A 17509-nucleotide genomic window follows, 5' to 3' on the forward strand; every position below is an offset into this window, starting at 1 on the left:
AAGCCATATGGTTTTATGGCCAACATGCATGTGACATCACCAAATGACCTCTGGCTTACACGGCATGGACTTAGCTCCATAAAAATTGTTAGCTATTTGGATAGTCAACTGTCTTCACTTGGTAACTAGAAATAGTGGTCTCAGCTATTAAGGGAAGAAAAGTGGATTTTTGTAGTTAAGTTTTGTAGTAAGAAATAAGAAGTTTGTGTATTATAAAATTGTATTTTACTTCACTAAAAATGAACAGTTTTTTCAGATAAAGAAGTTGAAGGTGGAAATAAACTCTAAGAAAAGGAAGCCACCTTACAACTTCTACTCCTCTCCTGAGCAAAAGCAGTGGTAAAGCTTTGATAGATTTAGAAATACAAATCAGAGGAATAATTTTAAATTCTTACCTTATGAAGGGTGTCTTCTACAGCTTTCATATGACTAATGATCAATTCTCTATCTCTATTACAAGACAAAAAACAAGAGGTAGATCATAGAACTGAAACTCATCTGATTTAGAAATTAATTTTCTGCTACTTTTTAACTATCACATCTTTTCAAATAATTGTTGATAACTCAAAGTATTATGTTTTTGTCTCTCCTTTTTATATCCCCAATGCAAACCTTAAACAATAGTTCATGTACTATTTGGAATATTTCCATATGAAATTTGTTTCTGTTGTGGACCCTCAAACTAGCTGCTGCTATGGACATATTCATTAACAAATATCATTTTCTTGAAGAGTTTTAGATGTAAAAGGCATGTTGAGTGGAGTTATCTAGCAGGAAGAGAATACATTCTCTTACATTTCTAAAAGTCCAGCCAAATATCCTATCTTTACAATAGGGAGGTTTGGAGAATGAAACAATTCTCTAATGCCCTTTTGTAGATTAGGACTTCAGTAAGAAAGACAGCTCTCATCAGCTATGCTGTCATGAAAAACCTTGGCCTCAACTCATGATTGACAGAAATAGAACTGAAGTTGCATAATACCATATGACTTAGGAGAAAAGAGAGCATGACCATAGGAAGTCAAATAGAATCCATGCCAGAAAAGCTAATACACTTTAATATTCCACAACTGTCTCTCATTTTGCCACCTATGTGTATATTTTGTTTGAGCTTTTACAATACCAGAATCCATAGAATCAGTATGATGTAGGTTGGAAAACACCCTTAAGGTCACTGAGTCCAACCCTTTCCTCAGCACTGCCCAGCCCACCACTAAACGATGTCTCCAAGGGCCACATCTTTTAAATACCTCCAGACTCTACAACTTCCTTGGGCAGCCTGTTCCAATGCTTGACAACCTTTCAGGAGAGGATCTTTTCTGAATATCCAACATAAACCTCTCTTGGCACAACCTGAGGCCATTTCCTCTTTGTCCTATCGCTTGTTACTTGGGAGAACAGCCCAAGCCCCACATCACTACAACCTCCTTTCAGGTACTTCCCTCAGCCTCTTTTTCTCCAGTCAAAATCGTGGCATTGTTCCCCATGGAATGATGGCTGCTTTCTCATTTCTTGATTCATACTGTCTTAATAGAAAATACAGGAAAGTGGCCAGAAGAGTAAAAGTGGCTTTTACATTCCTAATAAAGTCACATAGACTTTTCTATTTTCAGGATCCTACCTTTATTTGGACTAGATTGACAGGGTACTTGGTTGCTGGCTGGGGTTAAACCACAACAGAGAGAAATTACCAAAAGACTACTGTATTTTTGTCTGTTTTTTTACTGTTTCAGACACTTTTATTGATATTGCTTCTTACTCAGGAGGAAAGTGGAAAGAACTGCTAGCCACTACTTAAAGAAAATCAAGTCAGCCATTCTCAGAACAAGCTAGACATCTTGCTGTCTTTTACAGCACTACAAAAATTTAGGAAAGAAACTGAAAGACACCCATGCATTGCCTACAATCACTTTGGTCATGGAATTGATATTAAAATAAGAGTTTCCAGATAAGACCAAAGTCAGTTTAGCTACTTTGCTTACTTGTTCCAAAGGAAGAAAAAGACACTTGCACTTTTTATGAAGAACAAGTAGAACAGTTTATGTTAGAATATAACATAGAGTTCTTATGGTAGAACAATGATGGTTGGAAGTTTTCACATCAAAAAAACCTTTTCTGAATATAAGAATGGCTATAGGGACTCCTTAGTGGAGTGCATATGCACTCCTTAGTGGAGTGCATAAAATAGATTGGGGCAGGGTGAAAAGGAGAAGGCTTTTAAGAACAAATCCTTCTTTGGGCCATAATCTGCTTTGATACACTTACACTAAATAATATTTGTCATTTTAATTAGCTTGCTAAACATATCACTGATAACTATATTAATTACATTATTTTTCTGGTGCATAAGCCCCTTAAAGCTTCTAAGCTATTCTTCTTCAGAGGTCAAATCTACCCCATGTATAATGAGAAATTTTAATTTTAAATTGAACTTTTTTAAAATCTTGGCCATGGACCAATAATATTCCAAGTGCATACTACTGTAACAGGAATAGATAACAAAGTCTGAAAGGATTTATAATTTTACCTGACTACATAACTCTAAGAGGTTATTAATAATCTCATTCAAGTCAATGGAACAGCTTTTGACTACCAATACTTTCAGAAATGGTCCCTGAACATTTCCTTCCACTCTTCAAGTTATAGTATAAAAAGGCATGGGGCTTACATCTAAATCCAAAGCTCTCTGAAATCAGAAGAAATATCTATACTATTCCACAGATAAGCCTCGGTCCAAAATGGGTTTCAGCCCCTTTAGAACAAACAATCGTTCCTTAAACAAACAGAATGTGAAGGATCTATTGAAGAGATGTTGTCAAATCAGTAAGGCAATTGGCAGACAAAATGCTTATGCATTTTGGACCAATAATTTGTATCACTATTATGAGATAACTACAGAAAAAATAACGTGCAGTGTCTTGAACAGTTTTCTTTTTCGAAGTCTATCACTGAATTTCAAAGAGAGACAGATGTACTTTTGTTTTCTAGCATTACATTAGCTAAGGCTAAAACCCTGTGCATGAAAGTGAGAATTGATCTTTTGTCTGTTTTAAGTGATCTCCCCAAGGTCCCAGGGCTCACTTGGCTGCCGTGCAGAGGGCACTCTCTGCATCACGGATGCTCTCGCTCAGTCGACGCTTGTCCTGCTCCAGCTGGGTAAGAAGTCTATTTTGCTGACGCAGAAATCGATCTCTTCTTCTCAGCTCCATCGTTGCCTCGGAGAGACTCTGCAAGCAGACAGAAAACAGAGTTACTTGTCAGCCCAAATAATTAACTTCAGTTTATGCCATAGGCTATTAAACAAAGTGGAAAACAGACTACACTGTGTAGTAGATTTGGACCATTGCATACTAAGGTTTTATGAATTCTCTACCAAAATATTACCAACTTAGAACCCTCCAGTTTTTAGTATATTGACTGTGTACAAATATATTTATAAAATAATTTTTTTTTTTATCAAGCAGGGACATACACTATGCTACAAGTACTAAATTTACAAATATTAGATCTAAACGCAAAGGAAGTATCAAGAGTACAGTTTTAAAGAACACAGAATATTCACAAAACTTAATTTAAAATAAATATTAAAGAAAGGAATTCACAAGGAAAGGGAATAAACACAGAAACATTTATTTAAAAATTTTACACAGTTCAGAAATTTCAGTAGAATAGATAATCTCATACTCTCTGTTAGCGCATCAAGTACAATCTATTTTATGGTGCTTTCACTATTATAAAATTAGTTTCCCAATATGCAAAATAGTATATATATTTTCTAAACATTTCTCTCTGGCATAGAATTAACACAACATGCTTTAATCAATTCAGATTAATCCAATAGGTGAAAAATAGCACACAGGACTAATTAATATAGAATCTGGCTGGTTTCTAGTCCTTTCTGCTGGGATAAATCAATACATTTATAGACTGGAGTATTAATAATTTGATTTCATAATTTGTTACATGTTACATTTCACTTATAGCTGTTAATTGCCTTTTTAGAAAGAAATTATAATCAGTGGTTATAAGCATACTTTTACACATAGCATATTTCCTGATAGATCCTAAAATACAGAAGAGAAGGCTGCACAGTTGCAAGACTGAGGTCTTACACACCTTTTTTTCAAAATTTATGGGTATATTTTCTGCTTGAATTCCAAAAATGCTGTGCATAATTTGTACTCAGTACATGTCCTGAGTACCGTGGAACATGGAGATGTACTATGCTGTGGATGAGTGTGAAGAACAGTATATATAAAATGCTGATAAAAATTTGGAGGGTGCTGGAAACTCAACTAACCTGAAGAAGTTTCAGACCTCTTTAAGGGTTAGAGGCATTTCAAAAAGCATTATGATAGAGAAATTTTCTATAAAATAACAATCTACAGCAAAGGACTGCATAGTCCTGTAAAATAAACTGTCATCTCTGGACTGGCATAAGTCTTCTTCTTACATTCCTAAAGAGAAAAGGCAACCAGTACTTCAACAGTGATGTATTTTGAAGGTACAGCACCATCACTTGTAGACTTGTGAAGGAATTTACAAAATCTAAGCTGAAATTAATCACAACTGTAAGAAAAAAACCTGAAGTTTATTTAAGAAACTCTAAACCTAGAAATGTTAATAATTCTTGTTCAAATGACTGCAGGTTGAATAATTCTATTTTGACTCTTATGTCTTTATTTTCAATAAACAACTGATATATTTCCCCTAAGGAAAGATAAACACACAGATAGCATTCATCCACTGCACAAGGATATTCAAAACCAGAAGCCTTGTTTTCAGAAATTCTACCCTTAAGCCACTGGCAGCTAATCAAATCTCTGTCTAAACAGATGACTTTGTGAATTATCAGATTTTCAGAAATTTTATTTCCAAGAACTGAAATGTGGATTAGCATGGATAAAAGGATCCATCTCTGGTTCAAAAACAAAGAGCATTATCTTCTTCCAATTATTTTGTTTACTATTTGCTTTCAACATTGAGGAAAGAGTTCTGAAAACCAAGTCAAGTAACCCCCTGCCCATATTCCCACCTTTGAAAAATGGACTATATTTGAACATAGAACAAGGTCTCTATACACAGAACAAGGTCTCTATTAGCAATGTTTGGTCCAACCCAGCTTCCCACATGACTGAAAAATCTGGTTTTAATTAGTTTCTGCTAGTATTTTGATGCAAGAAAATTTTGATGCAGATGCTGTTGAATGGATTTTGGTCCCAGCATCCTAGCAGTCATGGTAGAGAAAGACAGGATAATAGGAACATTATGCATATTTATTTTATTTTTATTATAGCTATCCATCTGCAGGGATAAGAAGAGTTGTTGGCTCCAACATAAACCTTTCATTACTGACCATGAACAGTGAAAAGACCCACTAGTCAAAATCTTCTGTGAGCTGCTAACTAACCTAGGTTACTCATTGCAAGCACATGCCTATTAATGAGGCAATAGCAGGGTCTAACTTTTTTAAGGGGCATGACCAGCAATCCATGCTAGCTGGTGATGAAGCAATATAGAAATGGTTAAATCAAGTATCTCACTGAAGAGCTGCTCAAAGAGCTATTCAAAGAGAACCCCATTATTTACAGAAATCTCTAAAGAATTAATACTTTATCTAGTAACACTGCAATATCTAAACAAAATGGAAACTGATTTTAGCACTCCAAAAGCAGTTTCAGCAATTACTTGAAGCTTCTTGCTACTGTGGGTTAAAGTCAAGCCTTGGAAATGTTCAAATACAGTGTGGTGTATTATAAAATAATGGCTCGTAAGCCTCTTTTTTTGCTTCTTCAGATTGATCTAATTAAAACCCTTGATAAACTTTATGGACTCTAATATTTCCAGCTGAGTGACTGAAACCAAGAGGGTGTGCCTCAAGGCAGCAAGGCAACAATGATAAGCAGCAGGTTAGCCACTAATTTCTCAGCTAGGGTAGATTGTGAAAGTGTGATGTTCTGATATCCAAGAAAGTGTTCAGGAGAGAATAGGATAAATCAAGTTTAATAACTCTGCTCCTAATTGTTCCCTCAATGCTCCACTCTAATTACTTGGAGAACTCTCCTGACTGTCACCTGATATTAAGTTGTTGGAGGCTGAGTGTGGAGCAGTGAGATAATCAATAAACATTTAGTGGGGAGAAGAATGAAGATCCCGTTAAGCAGTGGGAACCTGCAGCACCCAAAGCCCTTCTGCTCATGAGAAAACCTATGGGAGAGCCATAGTGATTGCAAAGCAATAATCCAAAGCACTGGTTTTAGGCTTTGAGGCCTTTAGGCAACAGTACATTTGAGAAAAAAAAGGTTAACACGGTCATCCTAATTACAGCCCATTTTCACATTCTTCATATATAAGCAAAGACAAGCCAATTAGGTAGAAAGGAAGATAAGGGAAGTTTTATTTGTATACTAATTAAACCCCTGATGAAATTAAAGGAAAAACATACAGCTCTGTAATTGTGTCTGAGAAAGGTCACTTCAGGTTCAGTTATCAGAAAAGCACAGCCTTGAGATATTTCACTTAATCCACAATATAGCCCTTATTTTGCCCCCCAGGTCTTAGTATTTACAAAAATAAGAAAATTTCAAAACCTGATAATGCATTTATCTTGAAATGTTTTCTGTGGACAATTACAACTGTTAGAAAGTTGAGGCTAACTGTGATAAGAAGAATGAAGGTTTTAAAAACCTAGTGTGTTTGCACACAGTTCTGTGAAGATGCTGAGCTTTCACTTTCAAGTACAAGCGATTCTGAACCAACTTAGAAGCTAAACTCCAATTTATTAACATTCTGTAAAATGCCATTTATCTGTCTTTCTCGGGTTTTTAGGCATTCGGGTGCTAATTCAGACATCACTGCACTCCTTCCTCTCCAGTCTGCCAAATTCTCACAGATCAGTTGAGTTTTCATCAGAATCTTTAGAAGGGGTTTCCTTTAGAGAAATTTAGATTTTTGACCTATTTTCTCTCACAAATTAAGCATGAAAAAACATTTGTTGGAGAGAACAGCAAGCAACTGATAGCACTGAAGAAAAATCTCATTGGCTGTCTGTTGGCTTGGTCCCTCCACAAGCTTCCTTTAACAAGTTTAGGTTTTGCAGTCAGGAAACTTTTTATTCAAAGCCCATTACAAAAAGAAATCAAAGTTTAATATTGTAACTCTTTACACATAAAAAGGACTCTATTCAAAAGATAACAGATGGACAATCACTTCAGATGAACAATGACAGTCATACAGTTTAAATTCATGCAAAGCATGTGTGACACATTTATACTGAGACTGTATTTTCCAAGATCAACTAAAGCTAGATCAAACTGCTTAGGAAATTAGATTCAAATTACACAGACACAACACAGCAGTACAAAATATGCAAATACACTGCAGTATGTGTATAATGAACTAATTTGTGAAATTGAAGATTTTCTCTTTCAGATGAAATTTTATATGCATATTCTCTATTTAGATGCAAAATATTACTTTTTAAAAATACATTCTGAAAGCTGTCCTACACCCACAACTAATGAAATTTTGCAATGAAAAGAAGTATAGAAAGTTTAGCCAGCATCCATTCCTTCAGCAGTTTAAATACAGTTCCCGTTATTATTGCTGGAAAATATAATGATCTCTGAGTGCCCCCCAGAAGTCTACACATAACCTAGAGCAGTTTCAAATGGTTCAAATCCAACAGGTACAACAAGCTACATTAATATTTAATGTTTACCATATTTTTAGTGTTCACCACTGCAATGCAAATCAAATACATCAGCTCAAAATATACAGCTGAAATTCCATGGGATGTTTTTTGAAAAGAATCTTTATTTATCAAGAAGAAATAGAAATTATGCTTCTTCTAAGAAACATTTAAATAAAATTTTATTTGAGAGTCATTCAACAGATGGGGAAGAGAAAATCCACACATTTACATTTTGTAAGAGATTTTTCTTACAAAATTTACTTGAAATTTGAGGCACTCATGTCATGAAAGCAAATGACATTCATCACCTATGTACGTGTAGACAACAGTCCATTTATTGGCAGAAACATAGCCCTTAGACATCCAAGCAAGTTTAGGCACCTCAAACACCTCACCTGCAGTGATTCAGGCTAGATTACAGTGCCTCAAAGACTTTCAGCTACGTTTAACATCTCTTTGCTATAGTGCAAACATTTCTCAATGGAAAATCTATTCTGATCAACAAGAAAACAATCTATTTTTCAACTGCATTAGCTCAAGATATTTAGCAAAATATGACTGAAAATGCTTTGTGAAGTCATTGAGTTGTGTATGTTTTAAAGTTATTGTGAATTAAAAGAGTTTAGTAATTTAAACAGAGTAGCTTTTTCTGAATAATTTCAAACAATAAAATCTCTTTCAGAGGACACATCATATGCTCATTCAGCTCCAAAGTAAAACTAAACAAAACTTTTAAAGTGAAGTAATTACAAAACATAAACTTCCCACACAAAACCTATATCCTCATGGACTGTTGATAGAGACCCTTTTGAATAAGAAGATGCTCTGGGCCTTTCAGACATACACTAATCCCAACAGAGAACAACTGAGACCTACTTTTAAACTGTGGTTTGGGAAATGATAAAATACATTATAAAACCCATCCACATTATAATTTAGAAATTTTAATCATCTGCTAAGCTAAGTGAATTAGTATTACTGGAAAGCTGCAGAGGATTATATCACTTAATAGGACAAATACAATTTTGTAAAAACTCAGGCTTTATCACTATGAGTTTTAAGAATAATCCTTGAAGTTAAGTGAGAATAAATTTTTGGAATCATGTGCATGGTGGTATGAGTACATGATCATTCACTCCTTATTCGATTTCTGACACACTACCTCAGGACTGATGTTTCTTTTTTCTCCTTAGAAATGCAAATTTCTCTCCCACCACAATATTTAGCCCTTTGCAGTAACAGACTAGAAAAGACTCAGCCCTGCATATGTAGCAGATTTTCTGTTCATTGGCAGTGCCATGCCTCTAAATCAGATACTTAAGTGCCACCAAAAAGGAATAATGGGGTTTTTCACTGTTACACTTTTTACCCTGGTAGTCTCTCAGCCTTATAGTTGGTACAGTTCCAAGGTTTCAAAAAGATGGTCTACACCTGGATTACACTAGAAAAGATGAATTTTCAAAACTGCCATGTACCTGTAAATGAGGCATTAATATTACAAGCAAACTCTGATGCTGCTCTGTAGCACTGCTCTCTGCAATACTGGTAATTTTGCTACACATTATCTACATGTGCACATAAGCACACAGTATGCAAGGCAGAAACACAAGAAACATTTAGATTTCATCTTCACTTTAAAAGTAATAATCTATCACATGTACATACATAAAAATATTTAGTTGCATTTCTATGAGGACACAACATATTGCACCAATTTCTTGCATTTCATTTGTAGCCTCTCTCATCAGTCACAGCTTCAAATCGTCTGTCTCTGATCATGTCCTACTGGTCTCAATGATCTTGCATTACCAGTGACATTTCTAAGCCCTGTAAGAGACTATTTTAAGTTCTCAAGAAATACTCTTCCATTTGCTTTGTATCAAAAATTTGCTTAGAATATTTCTGAATGGTAACAGTCAGTTAAAACAATTCAGAAAGAAGGAGAAATAACAGCAATAAAACATTAACAATGACAACAATTTATTTACAAAGTAAATAACCACAATTTAATTCCCACTGTTTATTTAAGAAGGAATACAATCTGAATACATGACACAGACAAAAAGTCATCTGAGTCAGACTAAATGACACAGCATTCTGCTTCAGAACTAAATTTGAGAACAAATATTATGGTACTCTGTCTTCTCTTCAGACACTGGTTAAAAAATGGGAATACTAGGAGTCTTCAGAACAGTTTCAAGGAAATTTCTAAATAGAATTTAAGGTTCAGTTCTGAGTGCAAAAATATACTGTCCATAACCTCAATGTACTGGTGACCCCAGCTAAGTTTTTTTATGCTGAAGCCCTTTCTTGGAAGAGGCTGCTGCACAATTCCACCAGACACGCGTACATTAATTTGAGCCATCACATTGAAGAATTAGGGGCAATGACAAGAATGTCAATTAGTGCCACACAAAGGTTTGATCTTGCTTCATAAAGAGTTATTTTCTTTAATTAATTAATTAATTAGACAAATCTCTTTTTTTAGTATGGCACTAACATTGACATGGGCTTCACAAAAGAGTTATCATTTTATGTGATTTACATTCAAATATTGCATTCCCCTTCAGATGAGATCTGACCAAATCATACATGCAAGGTATGTGTGTTTCCACAGAGCCCCAAATTTATTAAGTGCATTAATGTTTTATTTGACCATCAGGACAGCTACATCTTGCATGATGTACCGGCAGGGAGAAAACACACACCCCTTTTACTTTTTAAACCTCAAAAAATTAAGAAAGAATTTATAAAGATGCAATTTTATATTAAAAGGTCTATTTTTCAATATAGGTCACCCCTATCCTTTCACTTATTAAAAACTGGAGAGTAGTCACCTTAGCAGAAAAAACCAGATACAGTAAAACAAAATTTAACTTACATAAAAGGCAACTCTTAAATCATTCTATTGAAAAAGCATCAAAGATATATTACATCCCAATATTCAGCAAGGAGATCAAAGTGCTATAAAGACATATTGATTAGATGTCTCACTTCCTTCTGGATATGCTTTGAGTCATACCAAGTGCCAAACGAGAACACAAAGCTTAATAAACAAGGTATAAGTTTCCCTGAGCCTAGCAAATACATATCCTTAAATAGGGAAGTTAAACAGTGACAGTGAATTCAGTGAAAACTGAATTATTATTTATATTTTTCTCTTTTGGTATATTTCTTAACTATAAGACAAAATGGCGCCATGATGGTACAAAACTTGGAAAGTTACCTACTTCACTATAAATGACAAATATGCCTATCACTAGGTGATACCATGCAAGCAATTATTTTAGTAAACTAAGTATATTATTATTAACTTTTTCTAAGAACACTTATTTCTTCCTTCTCACACTTGAGAAATTTTCCGATAAACAATGAAGTAGTATTTATAAAGAAATGTTGGAACTGCTACTTAGAATTGAGAATCTTAATGTCATAATTCTAAAATCACTCAATTTCTTATCGAAAAGTCTACAGACAAACAAAACAAAACAAAATACTAACAAACATAATCCCCAAAATACAACACTTAAGGTGGTTTTACTTTAACTAGAAAGAATTGGGAACATTTTAAAATCTTTTTAACTGAGAAGTAAAATGATCTAGCAAGAAGAATCTCACTGAATTTTTCACAAATACATATTGTGAAAGACAACACAAAAAATTAGGCAGCATAAAATATAACATCTGTTTTGAGTTTGTTGCCCTGCTATAATTTTGAAGAGCTTCCATGCTCTACTAGAGGACAGCATAGGTACAGATTTTGGAAGGTGAAATTGGTATAAATTTTGAAAAACTTTCCCCTTGAAAACCACTGAATACCTAATGGAGTATCAAATTAAATTAAAAGATCAAATTATATGAAGGATGGGCCCAGCTGCTGTCATAGCATGCAGCCAAGGGAATACAGGTGCAAAGGAATGCATCTCTTGTTTTAGTCTTATGCCAGTTAGATACATACTTAATTATATTCCAAGAGTTTAATTATATTTCAATAGCTATTTGAAAGATTTTACCTATGGTTTGACAAGAAGATACAAAGATATTTGCAGAATTAGTTGCACACAAAGAGAAAGGGAGAACATAGGAAAACATGACTCAGGTGAAAAATGATGAGGCCCTGGAGATATCCTAAATAAACAGCAGCAAAAAGGAAATCTACCTACAAAAGACTTGTATAACAAGAAGATACAGAATGTGTATAGTAGAAAGTACTACACATTGATATCTGTACAACCAGGAAAAATAGGGTATAGAACACCTTCTTTAAAAAAATCTCATGCTGTTTTAAAGATCTATTGATCCCCTCTGCACATCTCAAGGTAACACAGTTACTTTGTAGTTGATCCAATAATGTAACAAAGATCTCCCAGGCACTGGATTTACCAAGAAGCTTTTCGGTATTTTTGAGTGGAAACTGAAAGATAGTTGAAGGTCTTGAAATAAGAGGAAAAAGTGGTATGAAAGTACATATGCTTAATAACCACATGCTGTAATTACACAATAATCCCATTTTTCTTCCAAATTACTTGTCAATAAATCTTTCTCACTGCACTATAAATTCCAGGGTCATGGACAGAGGTATTTATTAGTATAATTACAATGCAGAAATAAAACCATTAAGCTTTTAGATCCTGATATTGTTCCATTTATTCTCTCCTTTCCCCAAGGGGGAGGCGAATAGTTCCTACAAATGAAATACCCAGAAATTATTGGAAGCTTCTTTCAAAAGACTAAAATGTGCTGGTTCGTGCAATTACTTTGTTTAAGTTATCTTTTCTCTTTATCTAAACTTTGACAGAATGTCAGATTTATCTTTTTTATTTTAATACTATAGTGCAGCAAACAGACTCAGGATCAAAAGAGTTCTCTGAAATAGGCAACATTACTACACTATTAACACCAAAGCACTCTGGATTTCACTCTGTGCCAGTCAGTCATACATTAGACCTAAAATCCCAAGGTGTCATGTAAATGCATGACTCATAAAGTGACTGTTGAATAGGGCTATTGAATCAGACTAGCATGAACAAATCTATTCCATAATTTTCAGGAGAAGGGTAACCTATTCTTACCTGGAATTCAACTTCTGGTCGTAGCTTTCAAAGATTAGCTTTCGAAGATTAACTACAGTGATGCTACATAATCATGACTTATTCCAGTGTTCTCAGTGTCTAAATTACATACAAATTGATTTAAGAGTGAGAGCATTTTCTCAGAGTCATCTTAAACTCTTCAGCAAGTTAAAAATAAAATAGAGTTTTTCTTACTTAGGGATGTTTTTATTTATCAAATAAATAATGTTTACATCTGATTAGATTGAACATAAATGTAATAAATTGCCAATTACTTTCATTCTTCTTCCAATGTAAAGTAGCATTGGATACAATTTTATCATTTTTTTTATATAATGGTAGTAAATAATATACATGAATAACATTCTTAGTACCAACCAATAAAATATTGTATAGTGGCATAATTTAGGAAAAAAGAAGTGTTCACCTGGTATAAATACATGTTCAAATTCCAATCTATTGTTCAAATTCCAAAACCTTAACATTGCTCAAAAATTAACTGACACATTCAACTTGTAAAATTGGACAGAGGAGGAAATGCAGAGAAATGAAACAGAAATACAACAGTAATGATAATATCCTTTCAAAATAAGAGCTTCCAATTAAATTACGGTTGTGTGATTTATACTACAATATTTTGCATTGTTGCATTGACCTTCATGTTAATGCAAGCATACAATGAATTCAAAATCACATTGACTTTAACTTTAACTTTGACAGACTTTAACTTTATTCCTCCTCCCATTCTGGTCATTACTTACATATTTTCCAGAAAGTTTGACTCAGAACTAAGTTAATGCAGACCTTCAACAACTTGGTTGATAGTTGCTTGGCTGCTCATTGATGACTACAGCACAAAAACAAATATAAAAACCATGTACTGACTTCAGTCCCTTGAGACTAATGTAATACTGATGAATGTTCTAGATACAGAGCAAAGGAAATAGACAGATTTAAAAACCTATCTAAGAGCAAGTTCTTCACTCATTTGTTGTTGGGCACTGAACAGCTCCCAGGGAAGTGGCCACAGCAGCAGCCTGACAGAGCTCAAGAAGCATTTGGACAGTTCTCTCAGGCACATTGTGTGACAGGGATAGCCCTGTGCAGGGCCAGGAGCTGGGTGTTGATGATCATTGTAAATCCTTTCCAAGCAAGTATTTCCTGTGATTCAATGAATTTAACTCCCTGAACACACCACAGAAGCATGAAATTTAAAGTGAAGTTCAGAGATCTGAAACACAGACTCACTAATAATAGTAGAGTGCAGACTTTATCTAGGCTGTGTTCTGTTTCCTTTTGCAAAAAAGAGCTCTCAGATCTAACCCACAATTTTGTGCTATCTATGTGTCTTCCTATTATGTAAAGACAGCAGCTGCTAGAAGGAAGACTATCCCTTCCCATAAACCTAAATTCCACATGCAATGCATTGCAAACTATAAAAAAAATAGCACAAAGGACTAGCTGTATGACAAGTTTCTAGGTAACATAAATCTTTGAAGACTAAGAAGTTAGCCATAGTGGAAGTTATGTAACAGAGCAGAATGAACAGTTCTATTTATTTTACAAATAGTGTTAACACAAATTGAAGTACCTGACAAATCTCCTTAACCTCCTATTTATTGTACTAAGAAGACACATTACCACTTTCGACTAAGAACACAGCAGTTGACAATACTAATCCATTCTTACCTACTTTATAAGTTATTTAGGTGTTCAGAACATAGACAGTATGGAATTTAAAAAAAAAACCCAACAACCCCCCACATTTAATTAATGAATTATGAATTTTAGTTTCTAACCTATTCAGGAGGGAGCTTGCTTTTCTTTAAATGCCAAATTTTACTAATATAAATCTTCTGTTAAGTTAGATGTTAGCAGTAATCAGCTATATTGCTTTCTTTAAGGAACAGCCTTACATTTAATCCGGCAATACACAGAAATGCAGTTTCTTGACAAAGAGACAAACAAGTTTTTAGAACCAACTGTATCTCTCAGTGCATCCAAATTCTAGCAATCTTTTCAACTTAAGATGTCAAAGGAAAAAAAAATCTCAGATCCTAGTTCTGTTTCTTACTGTTAATGCAATCTTTCTGAGGAGCATGAAAATCACTTCATCTTCCTCAGGCAAGTGAAGTCTTTTAGCCTTTCTCCAAGTTAGAATACTGCAGCATTTTCGTAAATAACTGCAAAACTCACTCACAAAGTATGTGTAGTGGTATTAGTAAAAGAAATTGTGTAAATATTTGAAATGGTCTTTCAGAGAAAATATATGTCTATAAATATATGAAGAAGAAAAGCAATTATAAGCAGAAAATTGTGTATCATTTTCACCTCAAATTCACCCAAGAACAGACAGCCTGCTGAGAGAAACATTCACTTCTAACAAACAGAGAAATCCCAATCTTCATCTGAATCTAGTAAATTCAGATATATCTATTTAGTGAAGGATGCACTGAACAAAGAATATGTATGTATGATTTGAATGACATAGGTATTGAAAAGAACACTTCAAATCTTCCCACCAGAAAACACCTTTTTGTGAGTGTTATCAAAGCATCTGTATGAAATTTTTTTTCCTCATAATTTTATTCTGTCATAAACTAATCACAGCTTCACTAAACTCACCAGATTAAACAACCCAAAATTTAGGGTACCTTCTTTTAAAACAAGTATTGAAGTTTATATTGAGGCATATCAGTATCAAGCTATATGATTTAACATCTATTGCACTGGAGCTATTAATTAACAATTTATAGAAATAAATAGAACCTTAAAAATATACAGGTACTACCATACCTAAAAAGAAATAAATATATAGGTTGTGCATATCAATAAGAAACATAAATACTTTACTTGATTAAGACAAGCTGGTATCAGGAATTAAAAATATGTCTGTTATTGATACCTGTTTACGTTATTTGTGTAAGAGCTTCTCTTCAAAGAATAAGGAACCAGAGCAAATGGTTCACCTCATCTAATAAAAAAAAGTGCTGTTAAAGAGTTGCTTAGTTCCAGCTGACCTTGAATGTAATTGGCTACTTTGGATGTCTCTATGGTATATGCCACTAAGAAGATAAAAATATACAGGATTAAAATCTGAACTGATAAAGCTAAGAAATTAAGTATTACTCCTTTAATAAGCCTACTTTATGAAAGTACGTGAATACTAAAATATCTTCTTACTGATTGCTGTCGAACTGTGAATAAGTTTAAAAATAAGCTATCAAAAGCAGAAGTATCTAATATTTTAATTTTCTTCTTCTTACCTGTTTAAAACTTATGATTAAAGAATGCAAAGCATGTCTATTTTTTTTTTCACACCATGTCTATCTACCTGACCTTACTTGTATGCCACCACACTCACCAAATTTTATATACACTGAAGTCTATACAAGTAATATTATTTTATATCTTAAAATAAAGATGGAGGCATTTATTTTATATTTTGGTTTTTTACAGTGCAACAGTAAAAATGCTCTTCTTTTTCTGTATTATTTAAGCATTCAGTTGAAACCCTATACAATTTTAAGAACACTGTTTTACAAGGGCAAGGTTGATTATTGCAAAGATGAGATTGTTTCACTGTGCTGAAAAATGAAAGCTACAAAAAGCCCCACAAAACCCCCAAACATTTTAAGTCACAAAACCCAACAAAGCTAAATAAAAGAGTCTATCAATTAAGATGCCAGGGCAGAGACCATTTCTTCCTGTTGTGAATAAAGGCATGAACAAGCTTGGGTGGTGGTGAACTGTGGGAAAGAAAAGAGACTTTTTCTTTAATTTTAAAAACCAAAATATATAGGGCTCAAAATTTAAGAACCACTTTTACTCCTTGGTATCAATGTATTATATTAGACTGCCACTTGAATTTTGAAAGTACTTATACAACACAGGTTTGGAATTGTAGAAACAACGATAGAAAGTGAAGGTGAAATGATGATTTAGGATGCATACATTATAAAATTGTATCTGCATGACTAAAAAGAAATCAAGGACCACAAGATATTTATCATGTTTTGACATGTTACCACAACTTTCCTGTCTCCTTTTTTGATTCAGTCACAGATACATGCCGTTACAACAAAAATGCAATTTTGTGCTACATTTTGTCGTAAATATTATGAAGAAATTAAGATATATCAATTAATTTTCTAAGTTGAGGAACAGTACAGAGTAAGAAGCCTACAATTTAAATTTGGTTTAAAACTCCTCAATGGGAAGGATTGATACTTAAAAAGTAATAAACCAAACCTGTCTACCTGTCAGTAGCAAACTGTAGCCCTAAGGTTTATTTTGTCAATGTTCTTTGCCTCTATTCTATCACCTATATTATTACATTGCATTGTATCTTGAAAGATTTGAGCAATAACCAAGCATTTTACACTAAATTAAGTTGTTCCAGTAGCAAACAACTGTTAAAGAACTGCAGAATTAGGATGCATTTCAGGATCATGACTGTCTCAAAAAAAAATTGTATGTAGCCTTCAATTAATAAAAACCAGAAGCTGTGAAATGTAATTCAGTATCCAATAATCTATGTAACCTATTTGTTTAAAAGTTCTTCCTATATTTTGTTTGCCTACAATTGACCTTTCTCTTCACAGTCTCTGAACAAATGAAAACGTGTGTTTTAGACAAGTAAAACATGGTGAAAAAACATGTATTAATGTACAAAAAGTAGACAGAAATTAAGATTTCAAATACGATTTGTCTTCTAGACCTTGCCTTCTTTATATTCCTAATA

The 17509-nt window shown here is 33.8% G+C and overlaps 1 protein-coding gene across 1 annotated transcript in view; it reads right to left on the reverse strand.

Annotated features, from left to right (window-relative positions):
• Nucleotides 1-17509, reverse strand: part of CCDC171 (coiled-coil domain containing 171) — a 150446-nt gene that overhangs the window by 54529 nt on the left and 78408 nt on the right. Inside the window, exons 20-21 of the mRNA XM_058823984.1 lie at nucleotides 3082-3227; nucleotides 396-450 (exon numbers count right to left, since the gene is read on the reverse strand). Coding sequence (XP_058679967.1) covers nucleotides 396-450; nucleotides 3082-3227 — 201 coding nt within the window. The remainder of the gene's footprint in view (nucleotides 1-395; nucleotides 451-3081; nucleotides 3228-17509) is intronic.

This window comes from Ammospiza caudacuta, chromosome Z (assembly GCF_027887145.1).
Source record: "Ammospiza caudacuta isolate bAmmCau1 chromosome Z, bAmmCau1.pri, whole genome shotgun sequence".
NCBI classification, from domain to species: domain Eukaryota; kingdom Metazoa; phylum Chordata; class Aves; order Passeriformes; family Passerellidae; genus Ammospiza; species Ammospiza caudacuta.